The sequence below is a fragment of the Rhamphochromis sp. 'chilingali' genome (assembly GCF_963969265.1).
Source record: "Rhamphochromis sp. 'chilingali' genome assembly, chromosome: 6".
NCBI lineage: Eukaryota > Metazoa > Chordata > Actinopteri > Cichliformes > Cichlidae > Rhamphochromis > Rhamphochromis sp. 'chilingali'.
In genome coordinates, this window is record NC_137933.1 from 40,130,130 (window position 1) to 40,139,687 (window position 9,558).

The following is a 9,558-nucleotide window of genomic DNA, read 5'->3' on the forward strand; positions in this document are numbered from 1 at the left end:
CTCCGCTGGAAGCAACTTTAAATGAGAGGAGAAAGTTTCAGCTCCAGATATAAAGCCGCCACACTCACTTCCGGCGCCTTCAAAGTAAAACTAAAGTGTAAAAGAAAAAGACATGATTCAAAAGAACACTTTATTGATGATGAGATTATTTCTTATTTATTTCTTATTTTCATCAGATCTGGATTAGGTTATAGGTCATATTTCTTAGTGCATATCAGTGAACTCACCCTCCAATCTGCTCAGATCACCCAAAGTTACCCTTATGAGATCACACTAAAAGACCACGTTTTTTTTACTTAGATTGAGGCATTTGAATGGCACTTTTATTCTAATTAAAATTATACACAAAGGTCTGACAAAGTATACTTCAAGATAATCAGATAGCAATACAATACCCACTTCAGGAAAATCCTAATCTCAGTATTCACTGACCGTTAGTTGGACTAGTCACTGATAACTTGTGTTCTTGTTTGCAGCAAATGCTGCATTTTTTATGCAGACTGGTGGTTTTTGGTGTCAACCAGAAAATAGTCCACCAGGCTGTGCCAGAGACCATCATAAGGTTTAGGATGTCACTGCGGGGTGGCACGCTCTCTGTGCGATTGGCTCAGTCTGTCATGAAAGTGATGGCGAGGACTGAACGTCTATGATCGGTCGGTATTTAGACAAGCACAGAGGTTCTGTCAGATTGATCACATGTCCTCTATGCTGAGTATGAGCAGAGTATTGGCTTCTGTATGTGGCAGAACATACGGTGAACTGCTTTTAAACTTCATTCATGTTAGTCAAGCTTTTCAGCAAGTTTTTAAAAGTTATCTGCACATTAAAAAATGTTTATTGATTCTTTGTGAAGGCAGGTTATGTGACAGAAGCTGAGCACATGTGGTATTGTAGTTTATGTTGGTTGCATATAAGAAAACGTAACCAATCAAACTGTCACGGGCAGAGCTGATGGATGAGCATGCAGCTCCTGGAGCCTCGGGGTGCAGTGTGTTAGGCTGCTAATCCAGATTTTGCGGCGAACTTTTATTTACTAACCGCTCCATCCTCACGAGGCCCGTCAGCAGAGCCGTTTGTTGATCAGCAGCGTCCTCTGGTGGATGACTGACTGTAGTACAAAGATTTTCAATGACACATTAATGCTTGTTGTTCTTCTAGCCAGCTTAAAGAGTGATGCCGAAAAGTGTCATTAGGAAATTAAAAAAATATACACCTGCAAACACCTGCGCTTTTTCTCTGTCATAAAAACTGCTTAAATCCCCACAAAGAACTTGGACTCACTTTCTTAACCCCTAGGGATACAGATGTATAAATGTTCAAATATCAAATACTTCAGCAAAAAAAAAAAAAAAAAACATGACAGAAAAAATAAAAATAAAAGAAATATCCTTTCAGAATATTTCTTTTTACATTTCATGTGGCTGAAGTTAATGCAAAAAAATAAAAAAAATAAAAAAATAAAAAATCAGAATACTTTATTAATCCCTAAGGAAATGATGTAAAGCTACACACAACCTACATATGCACACTGTCATAGTCAATCTGACATCCCAGGTATAATCTTACCATAATCATTGTAGCATAAATATGTATGTCTGTTCCCTAACTCCTGCTAGAGGCATCAATCAAGCTGGATTAAACTTTATCAACATCTATGAAGCTTTTAGGAATTATTTTTATGTCACTCACATGCTTACAAGTTATATAAATTATGTGCAGTAGCTGATCTTAAAACAAATGGCAACATTACATCTATGTTAAGCAGTTTTTAGCGCAATGGGACTTTGAGACAATTGTGACTAAATGTCAGACAGTGATGCTAACAGTGCCTGTAACCCATCACTTTGTCTTATACAGTGAGTATGTAGATGAAGAGAAGAAGAACAATAAATACATGTTTATTATTCATTTATTTGCTGTTTATGAACATAAATTTTCATCACCTGATCATATACAGTATTATAATGAAAATAAAAGAAATAAATTATAAATGATCATACATGTCCATCTTTTTATACATGAGCAAAGCAAAGAAGCACTGCTGGCCTGGCAAACACACAGGGTGCTTTTTGTATGATACAATGATATCATGGGTATAATTACAGTTTATCCTTCCATGGTGGAGTTCACATGGTTGGCTCTACATTGTCTACATTTTGCACTGCAGCACTCATAGTTTTATGCGTTTCTACCGATTCTTATATCAGTGACTGATGGGTGGAGCTCTACTTGACACACCACATCCCAGTAACATGGAACAGTGAGAGACTCTATGCACAAACTGCTGCTGCTTCGACCTCTGTGGATCTGTGGACTCAGTTCATCTTCTCTCAGCACATGCATTACCCCATTTACCAAAATGGCAGCCATCTGTGGAGAGAAAAAGAAACACTGAATAAGTGTTTATGTGCAGCACATCCAGTATAAAATACAGCAGAGGTTCAGATCTCTTCAGAGCAGCAGTGGAGAGGCTGTGCAGTGTAGCTAGCGCTCTCTTAGTTCTTCATGTTAACATGTTGGTGTGAACATGCTGAGCTTGAGGCTCACAGACCTGCAGATGCTTTTAGCATCAAGTCTAATCAACTGAGCACCCCACAGGCTTCATTACTGCAGAAATTTGTTAGGGCCAGCAGCCCCCGGTGGCACCTCCTCTCTCCATGCTGGTCCTCGGGGATTCCATTGTCAGGAACGTGCGGATGAGGGGGGCGCTCACGCTGTCGTTCCCGGGAGCCACCGTTGTTGACATAGTGGACAGAATTCACAACATCCTGGCGTCCCACCCACAGGCCAACCGGCTCATCATCCACATCGGCACCAATGACATCCCCAAACAGCAATCTGAGCTGCTGAAGTTGGACTTCCTCCAACTCTTCAGCCTCCTTGGTCAGTTGCAGGTGAGTGCTTTTATCTCCGGGCCCACCCCCACAGAGGGATAGGCAGTTTCAGCCGGCTGCTCAGCCTTAACACCTGGCTTTCCTCTGCCTGTGTCTCCCACGGTGTGGGTTTTATTAACAATTTTGATGCCTTCTGGGAGAGGAGGCATCTTTTTGGGGCAGACGGGCTCCACCTCAACGCCTGGGGACGCTGTTTGCTGTCCGCCAATTTGGCATTTGGCGTACAGCACTCCCGCACACGGCCCTGTCATTACCCCAAACTGACATTTCCTGCTGATCTGTCCACCACTGACTGATGTCCCCTGGTCCCAGTCCTATATTTGTTCCGCTTTTAACAGTAATACACAAAACTCTGGACTTGGACCTCTCTCGGACACAACAAAAGCAACTGTCTGGTTATCAACTTAAACACAAGACCACAGCAAGCTTCTGGTTGAATGTGACTGCTTGACATAAGTTATTATCACTGTTCTCCTCTCAGTTGTACTCATGAAAGCCTGCAGGTTTACAGGAAATGCCGAAGGGTTGATACTAACTTCAGTTCAGTGTTCCTGAAAACCGCGTGGACCGACTACCATCGTTTACTGACCTCAGAATCTCCAGTAAACAATGCGGACTCTTCATGAGATTAGACAGCTGCTTAACTCCTGAATCCTCCAGGATGTTGTGACCCAGGTCCAGATGTCTCAGATGGGAGGGGTTGGACTTCAAAGATGAGCCCAGATAAGAACAACTGGTTTCCGACAATTCACAGCCCCTTAATCTGAGTAAAGAATAAAATGTGGAGATAAAATAATTGATAATCCAACCAGATGTGTTCAGGTTCTAAATGTGCAGCTCAAGAATAATTATTCCTAACCAATAAGCTTTTTTTTTCTAGCTTTCTGTAATTATGGACTGTTATCTTATCAGCTTCTATCCACTTAATCCAGATGTCCTTACATAAGGATAATGGATGCAACAGATAAAAAAGTAAACTGACCTCAGAGTTTCAAGCCTACAGTGTGAACTCTCCACAAGGCTAGCAAGCTGTTTCACTCCTGAATCCTGCAGCTTGTTGTCACTCATGTCCAGATGTTTCAGATGGGAGGTGTTGGACTTCAGAGCTGAGACTTCATATCATATTCATCCTAGTGTACAACTAAAACATGGTGTCTAACCTCAGAGTCTCCAGTCTGCATTGTGGACTCTTGAGAAAACCACACAGGTGCTTCACTCCCGTCCAGAAGCTTCAGATAGGAGTGGATTGCATTCAGAGCTTCAGCCAGGGAAGAACAGCTGGTCCTTGACAAATTGCACCGAATCAGTCTGAATAAGAAAAAAAATTATATACATTAAAATCACAGATAATTTGATCCAGGGTTTTCAGGTTTTACATGTGCATATTTACAGCATTACTGTAGTGACCCAAATCAAACTCTTCATCAAATGGCCACTGAACCTTTATTATGCCAAGTACATTTTCCAAACTAAATTTGGAAGGAAGTGTATGAACAAACAAATAAAAGCTGGCTCTGGGTCAGTTCCATTCAAAGAAAATAAACAACATAGGCCCATAGGTCCCCAACTGGTTGTGGCAGATGGCCGCCCCTCCCTGAGCCTGGTTTCTTCCTGTTAAAAGGGAGTTCTTCCTTCCCACTCTTGCCAAAGAGCTTGCACAAAGGAGGTCATATGATTGTTGGGGTTTTCTCTGTTTTCTTTGTATTATTGTAGCGTCTTTACCTTACAATATAAAATTCTGCAAGGCAACTGTTGTTGTGATTTGCCTCTATATAAACAAACAAAATGGAACTGAATTGAACTGAATCAATTATGACTTAAAATTAGGGCATCCACTGTGTAAGACATTTTTTGCATTGCTCTTCTGAGTATTATTTGAAGTATCACAATAATAGTATACTGGGATGCCAACCTTGCAAGAGTATGGAAAAAAAGGAAAACAATAAAACAGTCGAGGTGACAAAGCTCAGTGTGTAAAGCAGTAGTATGAAAGGTCGTGAAAACAGACACTATACTGGCTGCAATGAACATCTTAAAGGAGTTTTTCATTAAAAAAAATATCAGGATTATGGCACCATAGCAGAAATGAAAAAGGAGATAAGGGATTATTCTGAAAGGGTGAATAAGCCAACCTGCAAATGTATTCAGCAGAAGATGAAATTACTTGTTGTTACCAAACAAAACTTATTATTTAATAACGTAATAATGTGTTTAACTTGTAGAGAAGATAACAAGTGTATAACATTGGGCTAGTAAAGCGAATACCCCTCAGAGAACACTAACAATAAATTTCTCAACCGCAGAGATAAGCTTGTAACAGTCACAATGGTGTGGTGTCTCTTTAAGACAATTTAAGGTCAGAAATATGCGCCACTGCCCTCTGTGGAGTATGAGAGCAATGTGCTAGCACGTGAGAGTGTGGACAGACACGGACTTTATATGTTTTACCCCTCTAACAATTTGCAACGTTACGGGTTGTAGAAACACTGTGCTTCATGTATGATAAACAGTAGCCGTTAGACTGGGCCTTGTAAGGTTGATTAAGAGAGTGTGCATTAAAGGACAAGCACTGTGGAATTCCCAGTACCAGTGTGGTCGTGAGTTTTTCTGACTGTCCTGCTAAGTGTTTCTACCTCTCCTCTCAACCACTGAGTACAACCCATGTTAGGCACAGTAATTAATTTAATTTGTACAGTGTGCTAATGAATGTTATAAACCTTCTTTATAAGCTCCTCTTTGAGGAGCAGACAGTCATTTGGACTTCAATACAAATAAAATGAAAATTAGTTTTTAGACAAAACTTTGAACAAATTCTGCAGACAGACCAAGATTTTGAATTTTACCTCAGAGTCTCCAGTCTACACTCCGGGCTTTCTAGAAAACCACACAGCTGCTTCACTCCTGAGTCCTGCAGCATGTTGTCACTCAGATCCAGATGTTTCAGATGTGATGGGTTGAACTTCAGAGCTGAGCCAAGAGATGCACAACTGAACTCTGACAACCTGCAGCCCTTCAATCTAAAGTAAGAATAACAAGAATCAAGAATCCAGTTATTGCACAAACATTTACATTTTTAATTGTGCAGTTCAGTATTACTATAAATAACCAGTAAGATTTCCATAAATGAGTAGAGTGACCTTGTCCTTTTGCAATTGTGGTTCAAACTCCTGAACAATAACTCATGTCAACACAGATCAACAAACATGCTGCTGTCCTCAGTCAAGTCTCATAGCAAAATTAGTATCAGCTCACACATAAAAGCTGTATATATTACATATGATATATGTAGGCATTTGTCAGGCTAAAAAAATCTATCAGAAAAATAGTAGAACCTTTAGGTGTGGCCACATTAACAATCTGATATATTGTTAAAAATGACATGATGCAATTTTCAGCTCAGCAATAGCAAAAATTCCTGGAAAACCACAGAAGAGTGGATACTGATAGAATTCTTTCCCTGGTGAAGAAGATATGACTCACAACATTTACCCAAGTCAAGAACATCCTCAAAGCGTATCTTTGTCAAAGTCTACACTCAAGAGATGCCTTCTATGTACAATGTACAAATAAAATTTACAACAGGGTGCAAACCACTGGTTATATTTAAGAACAGGAAGACCAGATTAGACTGCCATAACACACAAAACTTGGCCATTGGCCCAAATCTTATTAAACTAAAGTCTGTGACCTGACCTCAGGTGCTCCAGTCTACAGTTTGGATTCTCCAATGCAGCAGACAGATGCTTCACTCCGGAATCTTGCAGTTCATTGTAACTCAGGTCCAGCTGTGTGAGATGGGATGGGCTGGACTTCAGAGCTGAGGCCACAACTTCACAGTGAGTCTCTGAGAGTCTGCAGCCACAAAGTCTGTAAGGACAAACATTACCCTTTAGATCTACTTTACACATTTGATGACAGTTGAACATATCCCACTAACATGTCAGCTTATCTTCTTTCTTTTAATTATTTTAATAATTGTTTAGCTTTAATCTGCAGAAGGGACTTAAGTTGCATTCAGGCTGTGCACAGTTTGTTTACATGACCTGATTCTGCAATTGGCTCCAAAAAGTTATCATCTGGATCCAAATAACATTTTTACTGGCCACTGTGTTAATGTGATTTTTGTACTGGGTTACTCATTAAACAATTCCAGTTGTGAACGATTATCTTTGTTTGCTGCAAGAGTCATGTATAAATTTAGGATGGAATTTAAATGTTTTTCAGACCTTTGGTTAATGGTGTTCTCTGTGACAGACTTGTGCTTAGCATACACATGGGTTCTTTCTTTTTAAACCACAGAAGTCATTTAGAGACTGGTGATGTAAACAAAGCATGTGAAATTGATAGTTAATATTAGATACTTACGTTCAAAGAGGGGAAATGGGTTACCATATGTTTTGTAGATAATCAAAATCTGATGATTTTTAAATACTTGTAGGATGCTGAAATAGACTAAGCTGATAGATGTTAATCTGTCTGTGAATGGCGCTGGAGGCCATTGATCAATGGTCATGACAATTAATGATCATGAAACTGACCTCATTGTTAGTCAGTGGTGTTATTTTGCTCATTGTGCAAATGTACTGTTTAGTACACTACGTCCAGATGGAATTCCCTTACCTGGATGATTATATCATCAGGACGATATAAAAAAAATGAACCTACTTTGAATTATACTGTCTGAATTGTTAATGTTAATCACATTTGGACTCACCCAGCCCTTTTACAGTTCCTCACAGCTGGGCTCAGTCTCCGTTTTCCTTTCTCTGATGCATTGTATTTCCTCAGATCCAACTCATCCCGAACCTCCTCTGACATCTGCAGCATGTAGGCCAAAGCTGAACAGTGGATGTCAGAGAGTTTCTTATCTGATCTGTTCTTTGACTTGAGGAACTCTTGGATCTCCTAATGGACAGAGATTTTTCATCTCCATCAAACAGTGAAAGATGTTAATGCTTCTGTCAGGAGACATTTCATCACTGTTCATCTCATTCAGATTGTTCATGACTATTTGAACATTTTTTAGACTGTTCTCCGTCCGACCCAGCAGACCTCCTAAGAGTCTCTGGTTGGACTCCAGAGAGAAGCCATGAAGGAAGCTAACAAACATGTCCAGGTGGCCATTTTTACTTTGAAGGGATTTTTTCATGACTCTCTGTAGAAAGACATCCATAGATGGGGAGCTGTTTTTGTATTCGCAATCTCTCTCCAGGAAGTCCTGGAGCACTTCTGTCTTTCTGTGGGTGAAACTGTAGAACAGATAGACTGCAGCCAGGAACTCTTGAATGCTCAGATGAACAAAGCAGTAGGCTGCTTTCTTGAAGATCTCACACTCTCGTTTGAAGATCTCTGTACAAACTCCAGAGTACACCGAGGCTTCTGTGACATCCAGCCCACACTGCTCCAGGTGTTCTTGGTAGAAAAGGATATTTCCTTTCTCCAGATGTTGAAACACCAGCTTTCCCAGCTTCAGGAGAACTTCCTTGTCAGCCTCTGTCTGCTCCTGTGGACTCGTCTTATGTCCCTCGTGGTACTTGTTCTTCTTCCTTTTTGTCTGAACCAGCAGGAAGTATGAGTACATGTCAGTCAGGGTCTTGGGCAGCTCTCCTCTCTGCTCTGTAGTCAACATGTGCTCCAGAACTGTAGCAGTGATCCAGCAGAAGACTGGGATTCTACACATGATGTGGAGGCTCCTGGATGTCTTCATGTGGGAGATGATTCTGGACAGCTCTTCATCACTGAATCTCCTCCTGAAGTACTCCTCCTTCTGGGCATCAGTGAAGCCTCGTACTTCTGTTACCCTGTCAACACATGTAGGAGGGATCTGATTGGCTGCTGCAGGTCGGGAAGTTATCCAGACAAGAGCCGAGGGAAGCAGATTCCCCTGGATGAGGTTTGTCAGCAGCTGGCTGACTGATGACTTCTGTGTGACATCAGACAGCAGCTTCCTGTTGGTGAAATCCAATGAAAGTCTGCTTTCATCCAGGCCGTCAAAGATGAACAAAAGTTTACAGACAGCGAGCTTCTCTGCTGTGACCTTCTGTAATGTTGGATGGAAAACATGGAGCAGCTCCAGAAGACTGTACTGCTCATCTCTGATCAGGTTCAGCTCCCTGAATGAAAGCAGAACCACAACACTGACATGTTGGTTCTCCAAGCCCTCTGCCCAGTCCAGAGTGAACTTCTGCACTGAGAAGGTTTTTCCAACACCAGCGACGCCGTTCATCAGAACCCCTCTGATGGGTCTCTGTTGGTCAGGTAAGGCTTTAAAGATGTCGTGACACCTGACTGGAGTGTCATCAAGAGCCTCCATCTTGGAAGCTGTCTCCAGCTGCCTCACCTCATGTTGGGTATGAACCTCTTCACTCTGTCCCTCTGTGATGTAGAGCTCAGTGTAGCTCCTGCTGAGGAGGGTTCTACTTCCTGTTTCATAACTTCCTTCAGTCACACGTTCGCATCTCCTCCTCAGACTGATCTTATGTTCATCTAAAACCTCCTGCAGACCAACATCTGCTGAAAGACAGAAAATCAATGAGACTAAAGAGAAAAAAAACTCCTACATAACACAAGAAGTCGAGTTTTCAGAAATGAGTCTATCAGCAGACAGATGTTCAATCGTACTTTGCACTTTGGGTTCACTGGCTGTCTGCCGTTTAGCTTCTGT

General features: G+C 41.2%; 1 protein-coding gene across 1 annotated transcript; it reads right to left on the reverse strand.

Annotated features, from left to right (window-relative positions):
* Positions 1 to 3,431: 3,431 nt before the first annotated feature.
* On the reverse strand, positions 3,432 to 9,207 carry LOC308398899 (protein NLRC3-like; the record flags this gene model as incomplete). The annotated part of the gene is made up of 6 exons (XM_080885766.1): positions 3,432 to 3,599; positions 4,055 to 4,202; positions 5,738 to 5,911; positions 6,588 to 6,761; positions 7,609 to 7,799; positions 7,912 to 9,207. The coding sequence occupies 6 exons, from the start codon at positions 9,205 to 9,207 to the stop codon at positions 3,432 to 3,434; spliced, it is 2,151 nt and encodes a 716-aa protein (XP_080741892.1).
* Between the last annotated feature and the right edge of the window lie 351 nt (positions 9,208 to 9,558).